The sequence below is a fragment of the Cimex lectularius genome, unplaced genomic scaffold (assembly GCF_000648675.2).
Source record: "Cimex lectularius strain Harlan isolate CLEC.00 unplaced genomic scaffold, Clec_2.1 scaffold42, whole genome shotgun sequence".
Classification (NCBI taxonomy): domain Eukaryota; kingdom Metazoa; phylum Arthropoda; class Insecta; order Hemiptera; family Cimicidae; genus Cimex; species Cimex lectularius.
The window spans coordinates 749,687-764,502 of NW_019392754.1; the positions used below are offsets into that span (position 1 = coordinate 749,687).

The 14,816-nt window shown below is 33.6% G+C and overlaps 1 protein-coding gene across 1 annotated transcript in view; it reads right to left on the bottom strand.

Moving 5' to 3' along the window:
* LOC106673880 (protein CYR61) overlaps positions 1–14,816 on the bottom strand; it is a 310,348-nt gene that overhangs the window by 178,181 nt on the left and 117,351 nt on the right. The window contains exon 3 of the mRNA XM_014406253.2: positions 10,892–11,016. Within this exon, the coding sequence (XP_014261739.1) occupies positions 10,892–11,011 (120 nt within the window). The 5' untranslated portion in view covers positions 11,012–11,016. The remainder of the gene's footprint in view (positions 1–10,891; positions 11,017–14,816) is intronic.

Here is a 14,816-nt window from a genome sequence, read left to right on the forward strand (position 1 = left end):
TTAGTCAGTGAATGCATCCAAAATCTCCAAAACCTGGGGAAACACAACAACCTGATGATATCTTGGGTGTCGGGCACAGGAGAATTTTGGGTAACGAGAAAGCAGACAGACTGGCCAGAGGAGGATCTGCACTACCATATATAGGCCCCGAATCTATACTTGGGATAAAATACAAATATAGAATCCTCCATCGCAGAATGGATCCAAACAAAACAAAAGGAGAAGTGGATAAACTCTAGCGGAGCTAGAGACAGTAAACTTATGATGAAACAAAGCTGGCAAAATCACTGCGGCAATTGGAGAGGGCTAAACTCAGAGGAGTGGTAAGACTACTAACCGGTCACTGGCATCTGAGAAAACATCTACAAAACATGGGTACATACAACGATAATCCCATTTGCAGATTATGTAATTAGGAGGAGGAAACAGCCACCCATATCATCTTCGAATATAAAGAAAAACAGTTCAATGGAGATTTAACCTAACATATGGACAAAACTTAGGGAATCAAATTGCAGCAGCGACATCAATGACCTGATACTTCCAAGGAGAAGGATTCAGTCTATTGCACTGGACTAACGAACTAGGAAAGTACAATAAGCCAGAAAACTGCAGTGCAAACCCGCTTCCTAGTATCCCTTTTACCATACATTAGTTGTATAATACCTGATGGAGGAATATCAGAAGAATATCTATACCAGAAATTAATAGAATGGCATACAAAAAAATACTTAAGAATGAGTGAGAGTGTGAATAGATTGTGTTGGGGGTAAATGACCTAGCTGTTGGTTTATCCCCTGGATCCCAACCTTAACTTCAAATAAGGTTAAATGTAGTTTATTAACCAAGATGGATTTAATAGCAAATTACCTTGGCACTTATTTACTGAGTAAGTTCAATTAAAATTAAACAAATTTATGCTCATTGCTACAATATACATACTATAACTTAATTTATTGTACCAGTTAATTTTAAAACTGTTCATCAAATTATTATTTATCGTTTTGCAAAATTCGTTATTTAGGAACGCGACAAAGTGGTTTAGGAAAGCCTGTGCTTGAACCGAGAACAAGGGCCTCCTTCTCGTGTTCCGAACAAAGAGAATTCCGTTTTGACCACCTCATTGAAGTTGGTTAATTAAGCACGTCCCACAATCCTTCGAGACATCATCATCAAGTTGTGCTCTCAATTTGTTTAATTAACTACTATGCCTAGCATAATAAGTCCTAATAGAGAATGTCGAGCATCCCTTTGTGTGTTCAAAGCGATTTGATATGAAATACGTCAGAATTCTATGAAACATTTTTATATTAATCTTACTTAAAACTTTTTTTTAAGTTTGAGAAACGTTTTGATTGTAACAGTTCTTAAAATAACAAGCTTTGACGTCTAATGTTTGATCGATATTGTGTGACTAGCGGTGGAATAGAAAAAAAAAAGAACGGATACTTTACCGTGGAGGGGTAAAAAAAGGATGGGTTGGAAAAAGAACCACATCAAAGGGATTTATTTTACACTTTACACATTTTAGATTGAACAGACAACAAACAAATTCAGAATACATACAAGATCATTAGCAACAGGCTAATTTGCGTCGTGTATATTTTACAATACTCTCCGCATAATTTATTAATAATAATTAATTATACGTCTATCCGGACTGTGGCTAGTCTGCGTGTTGTTTGTAACGTCTGACAGGCTAAAGCACCAAGCAAATCTCAAGAAAATATCTAACAACTTCATCATGCATTAATTTAAGATGCATAAAACGTCATTTTTCTGTTTTTATAATATTCTGAACAGACCGCTGGTTCAGAGTGAGGTGCGGCAACGAGTTCTCGAAGATCAGACCGATACAAGCCGGAGTCCCACAAGGGAGCATTCTTTGTCCCATACTTTACATCATATATACTGCAGACTTACCTGCACAGGCCGCTATAATCATCACAACCTAAGCGAGCCAAACCTCAATTCTCTCCTCTAACTCGAATACTTCCCAAGCTACCTCCAAGATCCAAGAACACCTTGAGCTTATCGAAGTCTGGTGCAAAATTCGAAGGGCAGGACGGAATGAAAGAAAATGTACTCAGTGTATATTAACATTGAAAAAACAGTTACCGACTTCCACTCAAGTCAAATTCCTAAGATTATATCTAGACAACAGACTGTCGTGGAACCCTACATAGACATAAAAGACAGCAACTGTTAAGACTTGGACAACTACGCAGACTCCAAGGATCAGAATCCGTCTTAACCGTCCACTAACGTTATAAAAAAAACTTTACTTTTTTTATACGACCATTTACGACATACGGAGAACTGTGGGGTTCTGCCAACCCATCCAATCCTTCAAATCGAAAGTCCTCAGACAAATCGTCAAAGCTCCTACTAACCTCACTATCCACAACGACCTCCTTTCGTCAACAAACTGATTAGTTCCCCATTCCAAAAGTTTCGCACCAAATTCGAGCCCTCGCTATTCATTCCCATCCCAAAAACCCACCGCGTCCAAATCGACAATGGCCTCGAGACTTCCTTACCCCTTAATCCGTCTCACTGAGTGCCAGCTAGCTTCTGAAAACATAAGTCCTTGGGTGCAACGCTGACATTGGGTGCTAGTGCTGTGACCGTGTGATAATAACAAAGTACATGACATTTGTAATATACAAATCTGTATAGGCTACAAATTAATATATTTAAAAAAATGATAATATTTTGAAAAGGATTAAATCGATTAGCAGTTGATGATCTGTTGATTACCATACATATATTTACAACTTGTCGTAATTCATATTAATTATCTATTTAATTAATAACGTTACTTTTCATTTCGAGTAAACATTCACATCTTAATTGTTTTATATGTCCAAAATCAACCAAGCTAAACCGTAAACCTCCTTGAAACAGTTTTCTTCAAGAGAACCTGTGAAAGAAACCACTCGGAAGACTTTCGGCATCAATCGATGGCGAACTTCTTAAGAAAGCTGTGGAAGAAAATTCCCATTATACAGTCAGAAATTTACCGTAGTATAACGAAACTTCTAGACACTTAATCAGACAATTAATCGGAAAAGTTAAAAAACTCGATAGACAGGAATCGAACATGTCAGTCTAGAAACGACTCTATTTCTCTGTTTTAACGTCAAAAAATTAATAATTTCTTGAGCGAATAGTGTCAAAAATAAATATAATCCATTATCTATGCAAATTGAAGCAGATCGTATGTCAGTGGTTAGCTATCGATCGTCCGCCATATCACATGCCAAAACAGAATCCGATCAAATTAATAGTGTTTTATGTATGTAACCATTTTTCTTTCCCTCCCAGGTAGGAATTAATCAACTTAACGACGTACCGCCAAATTATTAATTGAATTCATCACATTTTGATCTAAAAAACAGGAAAGCTTTTATCATTTTTATTGCAAATCAGCCGTATCAGCCGAAAAAGAACAACAACTATACACGAACTAAGAGATATACATACACACTGTAGAGCTAAACGATAATTATATACATATTAATATTATAATATTTAGAGATGGGGAAATGGTTTTTTCTTAAAAATAGTTATAGGGATAAAACAACTAGAACTAGGCTAACTAACCAGACAAAAATTCGGGTATCATGCCTACTCGCAAGTCAAATTACTTTAGTCAACTATTTCTTATTCTTAGAAGCATAATTTCATGTTTGGTAACCGAAAATGTGTGGTAACCGAACAGTTCACAACTAAAGGAATGAAATATTTCAAAGTCAAAAGAAAGTAATGACAATATAAAGTTTAATTGGCCGAATTTCCAATATAAAACCTTTAAAAAAAAAGGTTTCCTTTTTTTCTCAATAAATCCTGAAAGTAGTATGCAACAAGTAAATCTTTGTTTAAGTCAATAAAAAAACTAATCGAATTGCAAAAAACAAAGTAATATTGTTAGTAGAAACATTCGTGTAACTAATTTCTAGAGATTGCACACAGGAGTGTTCTTTATTCCAGCAACGACCTCATGATTATTTATTACCAACCCATTTCAAAGAGATGATTTCCAGACTTATTCTGGCTGCCATATCCGATATATTTCTTTTGACGACCAGACATGAAAAAGGCAGTATAAACCGAAACGAAATACCGGAAAGAATTGGCTACCACAAAACTATATCCGACGATCAGTAGTTCTATGTTTACAAAATATTGTTTTATTTTATTTTTACCATCGACAAATTTGATAGTCGGAAAACATTTGACAACTGTCCGGATGTCTAAAATCCCACAGCACTAATATTTTAATGAATATTTTGGATTGCCACGGAAGAAATGTCAGATTTTGTTGTAATTCAGAATTAGCTTATTCTACATACACAGATGCTATTCATACTGTTTGTTAGTAATAAATAGTTTTTAGTAGTTTGTAATTTATTCACGATTCAGATGGAAAACATTAGTACACAGATTTTCCAAAATTTATGTTTGCCACACTATTTATTTATTAGAATTACTTCTGTGTAGAATAATGCGGAAGATGCTTACAATGTAAGTGAAAAGATTCCCAAATAAACTAGTAAACAGTTGGAAATAAAGGCTTCGTTGATATTCAACGTTTGATGATGGAGTTCCACCGAAAAAGTACAACAAATCTCGAAAAAATCGTTCATTCAGATGTAAATTTTTTAAGTCTACCTGATGTTCACTTAAATATTGGATTCGACAATGCGTTTGCCTTAGAAAAACCTTAATCTTAGAAAAGAAGGGCCAGGAGTGACGGTGGGAATCGAACCCACGACCGCGGGGTCTAAGAGCCGAAAGTCTATCAACTCGGCTACCGCGGTCAGTAAAAATTATGAATTGAGGATTTCAATCTTATTAAAAAAACAAAAAAAAAAGAATGGACTAGGGAAGAAGGACAACGAAAAGTGTTAGAATTTGGTCTAGTTTTTTCATATTCAACCTAATCGGCACTGCTTTTTGCAAGTAGGTTTTTAGCAATTTCCAGCCATCTTCCATAGTTTAGAAAAACGAAAAAGTTTGAAACATGGGTCTGCATGAATATCCAAAACGTAGTTGCGCGATTCAAAATATACTCTTATTGTCGTACAACACAAATGATCTTTTTTGCAACGTTCAATTATCTGTGAAGACAAGAAACGAAAAAATTGATAATTGCTCTTCGATGGAGTCTGATTTAATCCACTATTAATTTATTAATTTATTTTTTGAAGTGGTTTTATGAAATTATTAGCAAAAGCAGAGGTATAAATATCATTTTATGTTAGTGGAGGACGAGCAGAGCGTAGAAAAAAATACAGGAGGGACATGGGAATCGAACCAGTGGGGTCTATGAGCTGACAGGCACGCCATCCACTCGGACCCCTATCCCGATATCGTTTCTTGCTAACTGGAAAAACAAATTAACTGCCAAAACTTAAAAAGAAATAATTGAATAACTGAACTGGCACCCACAAAAAGGAAAAGAGGAAGATGGTATTAAATCGGATCACAGAGAAGAGATCTCGGATTCTGGGGAGACAGAAATCTCTGCGAGAAAAAACATTGTAATGTTGTCAAGTTTTAAAACCTAGACAAAATTGATATTCTTAAGAGTCAATATTCGAACTTCGAAGAGGTCGTTAAGCGAACAATTATTTATTGTACCTTCTTCATTGTAATAAAATATGCAAAGGAATCAAGCGACGTTTTTAAAGATTCTTTAGTCTTTACAAATATCGTTCATTAATTTAAACCCGTTCCCCCAAATTGAGCTCAGATTGTGATCCAACTTTGAACTTTTAACGACGCATCACCGCAAAATATCGTAAACCCGTGAGATATAATCTCCGCTTTTTTTCTGTTGAATTCATTTAAGGGAACGACTGCAGTAATCATTAGAAGTGGGATAGACAATTAGGAAACCTATCGTGTGTGGACCTTCGACCGTTATTGCCTTTCTTCCTAATACTTACTGGAATAAAGGCCCAGTATCGAACAATTTCACGCCTCGCTAGCTCCATAGCCCTTCTGTCGCGCAAGAATAATGCTTCATTATTTTTTATTGATATTGGTTTGTAAACTTTAAAAAACAAGTTTTATCTCGCTTTAAGAAAAGTAAATTTGATATTTTTAAAAAAAACCTATGCAGTAAATATTAATTATTTTTTAAAGCGAAGATTGCTCTAGCGAAAAAAAAACATCCCTTTAGATTAGGCATATCTGCGTTTTTAAACAAAACTATTGGCAACATTTTGGAAAGTCTCAGTTTAAAAAAAAATATATTTTTTAAGAGTAAGAGTTGTGCTGATTACATGGTATATAGTTATAATAAATTAATGTTTAGGTTTATTTTTACACGCTATAAATAGGTTTTTAAAAATTTTTTTCCTTTGATATTTTACAAAGCAAAGATTGCTTTAGCGAAAAAATCATCCCTTCAGATTGGACATGTCTGCGTCTTTAAACAACTTTTGGCAACATTTTGGGGGAAAAAGTTTGTCAAAAAAAAATTAGGTATGGTAAGAGTTGTACTGATTACTTGGTATATAATTATAATAAATTAATGTTTGTTTATTTTTACACGCTAAAAATAGATTTTTTAGAATTATTTTCCTTCGGTATTTTACAAAATAAACGATTAATTGCGTGTTTAAATAAATTAAAAAATAATTCAGTTTTATTTCAAAAATATGAACTGTTTTCTTTATTTTTTTCAAATATAAAATTGTAAAAGTATAGTATCAAAATTTATAAAAACAGATATTATTAAAAAAAAAGCTTATGCGGTACATATTAATTATTTTTTAAAGCGAAGATTGCTCTAGCGAAAAAATCATCCCTTTAGATTAGGCATGTCTGCGTTTTTAAACAAAGCTATTGGCAACATTTTGGAAAGTCTCAGTTAAAAAAAAAAATATATTTTTTAAGAGTAAGAGTTGTGCTGATTACATGGTATATAATTATAATAAATTAATGTTTAGGTTTATTTTTACACGCTATAAATAGGTTTTTAAAAATTATTTTCCTTTGATATTTTACAAAGCGAAGATTGCTCTAGCGAAAAAATCATCCCTTTAGATTAGGCATGTCTGCGGTTTTAAACAACTATTGGCAACATTTTGGGGAAAAAGTTTCAGTAAAAAAAAAATAGGTATGGTAAGAGTTGTACTAATTACTTGGTATATAATTATAATAAATTAATGTTTATGTTTATTTTTACACGCTAAAAATAGATTTTAAAAAATTATTTTCCTTCACTATTTTACAGAATAAACGTATAATAGCGTGTTTAAATAAATTAAAAAATAATTCAGTTTTATTTCAAAAATATAAACTGTTTTTTTGTTTTTTTCAAATACAAAATTGTAAAAGTATAGTACCAAAATTTATAAAAACAGATATTATTTTAAACAAAAGCCTCTGCGGTACATATTAATTATTTTTTAAAGCGAAGATTGCTCTAGCAAAAAAATCATCCTTTTCGATTGGGCATGTTTGCGTTTTTAAACGAAACTATTGGCAACATTTAAAAAAAAAGTCTCAGTTTAAAAAAAATATATTTTTTTAATAGCAACCGTTGTGCTCATTGCTTGGTATATAATTATAATAAATTAATGTTCATGTTTCTTTTTACACACTATAAATAGGTTTTGAAAAATTATTTTCCTTTGATATTTTACAAAATAAACATATAGTTGCCTGTTAAAATAAATTAAAAATAGCTGTTTTATTTAAAAAATATAAACTATTTTTTTTCAAATGCCCAATTGTAAAAGTAAAGTATCAAAATTTATAAAAAAAGATATTAAAAAACCTATGCGGTAAGTATTAATAATTTTTTTTAATTAATTAAGGTTTTTAGTTGAGATGAAAAAAAGTTAATGGCACGAGAGGGATTCGAACACACGACCTTCGGCTTGATACGCCGCTGCTCTACCACCTCTACCAAGCCGAAGGTCGTGGGTTCGAATCCCTCTCGTGCCATTAACTTTTTTTCATCTCAACGAAAAACCTTAATTAATTGTAATGTTTAATTGGTAAAGCGGACCACGAAATTAGTGAATTTTTTTTAAAGCTAAGATTGCTCTTGAGAAAAAATCATCCTTTTCGATTGGGCATGTCTGCGTTTTTAAACAAAACTAATGGCAACATTTTGAAAAAAGTCTCAATTTAAAAAAAATTATATAGTCGTGCTGATTGCTTGAAATAAAATTAAAATAAATTAATGTTCATGTTTATTTTTATACACTATAAATAGCTTTTTAAAAATTATTTTCTTTGATAATTTACAAAATAAACGTATAAACATAGCCTGTTGCAATAAATTAAAAAATAACTGTTTTATTTAAAAAATATAAACTGTATTTTCAAATATCAAATTGTAAAAGTAAAGTATCAAAATTTATAAAAACAAATATTATTTTCAGATAAATCTGGAAAGTTTCCGCGCTATCTGTTTTTTGGTAGGTCTTGGCATCAATAGGTTGTAATATGCGCAATGGTTAATTACAATGGAGACATTTCTTTAATTATTCTAAGTTTTTATGATTTTTTTGTGTTAGAAAGCTTGGCAAAAGTGGACCCCATTTAAACATTATGCTCCCTCGTCCCTGGTCATTAAAACAATAGGGCTACTTGAGACTGGTAATGGTCGCATTGTCATGGAAATGTCATCCGCCTGACAATGAGCCAATTGCTCTAAGCGGAAATTGTGGAGAACCGATAATAGCGGGGCTACTCCTAACGTAGATTACATTGGAATATAATATCTGAGAAATGGTGAGCCAGGGCTATTGGCTCGTAGTTGTACCCCGATAGCAGAAATGGCGGAAGCGCTATAAAATATTGTACGGGACAGGTATCCCATTTATACCATTTGGTAATGAATAAATCGTGTACAGGAGCACGAAATTGCTTCTGGTATATATCAAGCTTTGTATAGGTACGTGAAGGGATTCAACTCTTACGGCTTAGGGTTATTATATAAACAAATTATTTCTAATTTGACCACATGGACTTCAGAACATTAATATTAATTTATCTCTATTATTGGGTTGTCCGGAAAATAATGCAGGATTTTAAGTTTTCATTAAAAAAAATCTATATAAAANCAAAATCCTGCATTATTTTCCGGACAACCCAATATAAAACAAATTAATTGCTTAAATGCTTACATTTTATATGGTTAAGTTGGATTTATTTTAATACTTGTATTACATTTTACCTTTACTGATATGATGATGTTATATTCATAATAATTGAAAAATTTCTACCTAACATCACGAAAAAAGTTTCCCCTTCTTGGTTAACCAAAAAAACAAAGGATTTTGTTCTTAATGCTTAAAATAGGCAAAAAACTAACACTTCGACCAGTACTGCATCTGTAAGACGTGTTATGAGATGCTAATCAATGCTGGCACTGGGTTACGTTAAGAAAGTTGGAGGCGATGTGGATGGTTCTTGGGATGAGGTGAGCAAAGAAGGGTTAGAATGTTGAAAGAGTGGAGTGGTACAAGAGGAAGCTGGAACGGATCAATTTTTTGACCAAGGGAATACTAAGGTCATTGTAGGCAGTGAGGTTGGAGACACAGTAAGGTGTTTGGACAATTCCTCTGATTCCTTTTTTTTATTGAATTGCTTGAATTTATTGGATGTTTGATGGCTTGGCAGAACTTCACGATTGCACCACGTATGTCCACATAGCTAAGTAATGTTTGTACAAAAATTTTTCTTTACCATCATATCTGATTTCGGCCTTATAAGTAATACGTCCAAATCGTCCATTTAGTCGCTTCAGTCTTGTTTGAGGATTTCACATCAATCTACTGTCTAAGTATAGCCCTAAGTATTTTAACTATGTAAAAGTAGTTCTTTCCTGTTATCGTATAGACGTGGACAAGGCTGTTTGTGAATGTAATGTCCTCGTTTACCTTCATCTTCCACGTTTTGCATCGTTTTTCAATGAGGTCATGATGCTGATAAAAATTCGTCACCTCCACGTAGATTGCAAGGATGGTGTTGGGATGTATACCTAGGTCGGCAATAACATACATAAATGGAATGTAGGATGGGACCAAGAATTCTCCCTTGTGAGATGCCGGCCGGCATCGGTCCTGCCTCAGAGTTCTCATTGCCTCGCCTTTCTCTTTTGAAGAGAACTCCTGTGTGCCAAATCCTGTCAAAAGTCTAAGAATGCATTTGAGGAAATAAATTCAACAACCCTGAAACATTGCTCCTCCATTCATTGATGAGTGGCTAGGACGAAAACGAAATTGGTGTGAATGAATAGCATTATGTATATCTTGGATGAGTGTTAGGCGTATTTCAGGGACTTTAGACATTACTGGGATTAGGTTGATAGATCTGTGAGAGTATATGTTGTGGCTGAGAGATTTCTGGGGTTGGTATGAGAGTGATTATGGAATATTTCCATACCTGCGAAAAGTGATAGGCTTGTAGGACTGAATTGTAAATTATGTTAATATCTATGGCCTTTTGTGGGAGGTTTCGAAGTAGTATGGAGTCATAATATCGAGTACGGTTATTTTTACTATACCTTTACTACTTTACTTCAGAAGTCTTGAAAGATTTAACAGAGGGATAAGGAGGATAACGAAAAAAGTAGGTACTTAACTGAGAATGAAATTTAGTTTTTCAGACCAGACCTACCAAGAGGTACAAAAACTTAAAAAATTACATTTTTTAAATAAAATACAAAACTACTTCAAGATCAGTAGATGGTGGCGTATGCCTGGATATTTCTCTATCGAAAAATGAGACGAAAAACGAAGTTCATAGTTTAGTTGAGTTATAATAAGTTAACAGGCTTAAATAGCACCTTAAGTCTATTAATAAAAAATCTACTGTGGTTCTTACGTAAATGTTCAATGTTTATATAAAAAAGGCGTACCTGTGATGACAGTGGCAAGTTGTTCTCCTCCACGTAGGTTTCGCAGTTGAGGCAAGGGGGGCTTTGCCCCCTCAGAAGTCCTGGCAGTACTACCACCACCGCCCACCACACCACGACCATCCTCCCTGAAAAGTTAGTAAGCTAATTAAATTATCATGGAAACAACTATCGACCTGTTCAGAAGATAGCACTAATACTGCTAAAGTTCGATGATGGGCGCATTTGATTAGTCCGTTATTAGGTGCATCTCGGCTCATTCATATCACGACGAAAATGTGATTAACGGACTGAATCGATAATTAATACATTCCATTAATTTGATTGTTAATATTGACTGAAATTTGATGGGAATGCTTTAATATTTTCCTTTTTCCTTTCATAGAACGTAAAAAATGGTAAATAGCGATTTTTAAAAATTCAAATATTCAAGATAATTTTCAAGCATTTTTGAAGGCCAGTAAAGCATTGAAAATAAATTGAAAGTGAATTTGCAAGAACCTGGTTGTATTCGTTCTCCACGTTTGCACATGAGTTAAAATACTAAACAACTGCTTTTAAAAATACAAATTTCTGAGATAATTTTCAAGCATTTCTTGACTTCTGAGACCTAAAGGAAGCCATTTAAGAGTTGCAAATTCATTGAAAATTAATTTACAGAAACCTGGTTGTATTCGTTCAGCTTGTCTGCACAACAACCTCCATTTTTAAAAATTAAACAAAAATGCAAACTTTTTACTCCAAAATTATATAACAGGAGTGCTGTAAACAATTATTCACTCAGTTACGAATTCTTAAGCATAAACTATTATTTACTATTTACAATTTTAAAAAACTAACATTTTTTGTCATCTTTGAAGTATTTGATAATGTGCAATGTAGTCAAATAATTCTTTCGTCCATATTTAATAATAATAATAAATAATAGTTTATTGGGGGCGTCGGTGGCAGCAACGGTTTAGGCGTTGACACGGCGCTCATCACTGTAAGGTAAAGGTCCCGGGTTCGAATCCAGCGGCCCTGCATTCCAACCCGACATACTTTCAAATGGGCTTTTTTTTCAAAAACACCGGCACCCTGAGGGTTTATATGACTTCTGCTGTTTCAAATCCTCGTAAAAAAAAAAGTTTATTTTTCCCGATTTACGATGGTGTGGAGTCAATTCTCAGGATTGGGTTTGTGTCTCCCAACATAAAAAATTATAATTACATTTTTTGCTGTTTTTCTTATAATTTCATTATTTGTATTGTACGGTGTTGAACAAATACTGCAGCATAGAATTTTGTTAATTAACAGAAGGTTTTCGATCTCATGAAGTGAGTCTTCTTCGGTGTTAATTACATTTTTCTATCCTATATATCCTACAAAAAACAGTGGACTTCTCAAAACTGATTTTTGTAAGATAGACAAATGTAATTAATACTGAAGATGACTGATGTAATGAGGTTGAATCTCTTCCTAAATAAAATTCCATCCCTGCACTCGTTCAACAATCTACAAAACAAATAATAAAATCCTTTTTACTTTCAATTTATATGTCAAATCTTGGAAGACAAACAAAAAGGTACTAATTTTAGTTATATATAATTTGAGGTTGTAAATATTTTAATATTAAACTTTTTTTACAATATTTTTACAATCATCATTATCTACAGATAGATTCTAAACCGTACATACTAACCATATAATTATTTGAATAATTAAATCTCTAATCATTAATAAGAGATAGCATCTTCATGGTCCATGTCTACTGAGAATGACAGTCACTTTTTGGCCGAGAAAAAAAATATTCTGTGCTCAACTCGTTTCTTCCTCCCAATGTTGCATCCATTCTTTAGAAGAAGTTCAAATTAAATTTTGATAAACCTGTGACTACAAGACATCCATTTCTTGTTTAAATTTCGCTGTCCACAGTAAGTCATCCATTTCTTGTTTCAATTTTGCTGTCGAAAGTAAGTCATCCATTTTTTGTTTCAATTTCGCTGTCCAAAGTACGTCATCTATTTCTTGTTTCAATTTCGCTGTCCAAAGTACGTCATCCATTTCTTGTTTCAATTTCGCTGTCCAAAGCAAGTCATCCATTTCTTCTTTCAATTTTGCTGTCCAAAGCAAGTCATCCATTTCTTCTTTCAATTTCGCTGACCAAAGCAAGTCATCCATTACTTCTTTCAATTTCGCTGTCCAAAGTAAGTCATCCATTTCTTGTCTCAGTTTCGCTGTCCAAAGTACGTCATCTATTTCTTGTTTCAATTTCGCTGACCAAAGTACGTCATCCATTTCTTGTTTCAATTTTGCTCTCCAAAGTACGTCATCCATTTCTTGTCTCAGTTTCGTTGTCCAAAGTGCGTCATCTATTTCTTGTTTCAATTTCGCTGACCAAAGCAAGTCATCCATTTCTTCTTTCAATTTCGCTGTCCAAAGTGCGTCATCCATTTCTTGTCTCAGTTTCGCTGCCCAAAGTGCGTCATCTATTTCTTGTCTCAATTTCGCTGCCCAAAGCAAGTCATCCATTTCTTCTTTCAATTTCTCTGCCCAAAACATGTCATCCATTTCTTCTTTCAATTTTGCTGTCCAAAGTAAGTCATCCATTTCTTTTCTAAGTTTCGCTGTCCAAAGTGCGTCATCTATTTCTTGTTTCAATTTCGCTGACCAAAGCAAGTCATCCCTTTCTATTATCAAATTTAGCAGATGGTAGATATACACGAGCGGGTATGTGTTTAAAGACATTAAAACCAAATTCAATGATTTAATGCATATCTTGTGATTTTGTGAATGAAAGATACCATGTTTGATAGATGTTTTATTGCCCGTTCCACCTAATTACTTTGTGCGCAATAAAGGATATTTAATCAATAAATTATACCTAGTGACAAACAGAAATTCTCAATATTTTTATATATTTTATATATACGCAAAAGTAAACGTGTGTTAACTTCATATGGCCTATCCTAAGTCGACTCAACTCTCAATTAGTATACTTTTGATCGTAAAACAATGATTAATGTTTGCTGTCTAGACATTTTTGTAAATATTTAAATTTGACAGGTTCTTCTTCGTTTTAATTTTTTATTAATTAGTTTTTTATGGCAGTTTCTCAAAGGCTTTAATCCAAATGTGAAAAACAGGCGAATGTGGTCTTCACCACCTTCTTCCATTTTATTTTCATATCTCTCTCTCTCTCTCTCTCTCTCTCTCTCTCTCTCTCTCGTCATGGACCACAACGTATCGGAGAAAGTTTAGGGTAATGGCCAAGCTCGGATCGCAATTGGAGGAGCTGATTTCATGCCACCGGCTTCATAAAACGGCAATGGAAACCTTCAAGACCTCCCTCAATGATACCGGTAGATAAGAATGGTGTTGCAAAGCCCAATCACTGTTTTAGCTTATCTTCATTCGGTTAATTCAAAGCCAAAGTTATAAGGTGCGGGGAGGGTTCTAAAGGCATTGACGCCTATTAGCCGATTAAGCACGTACCCCTGAACTACTATTCACTTGATTTCCTTATCTCCCTTTAGCCCTGCTCCAACCTTGGATCTATTCAGAAGGAGGTTGAGGGTTGAGAACATAAATAAAACTGACTTGAGAAGCAAGAGTTTTCACCTTAAAGCCTATTGATAAATTATTATTGAGATAATGTTTAAAGTAAATATAACCATAATAATTTATTTTCTGTATTATAGGAGATCTTTAGATTCTATTCAGATTCTAAATATTACAAGGATTTAAAAAATACTAAATTAATTAATTAACTTGCCTCCAGGGTAGATAAATAAACTCATTCAAATATGACAGTTTCGTCCCTCAAAATTTATTTTTCACTCGTTTACTTTACCTTTGGGCGGGTTAAGCAGCGATCCGGGTGCTTTTAAATGCTGCCCCGCGCACGCCATCGTTACTCAAGCCGGGTTTATTAACTTGCGAAAGTTAT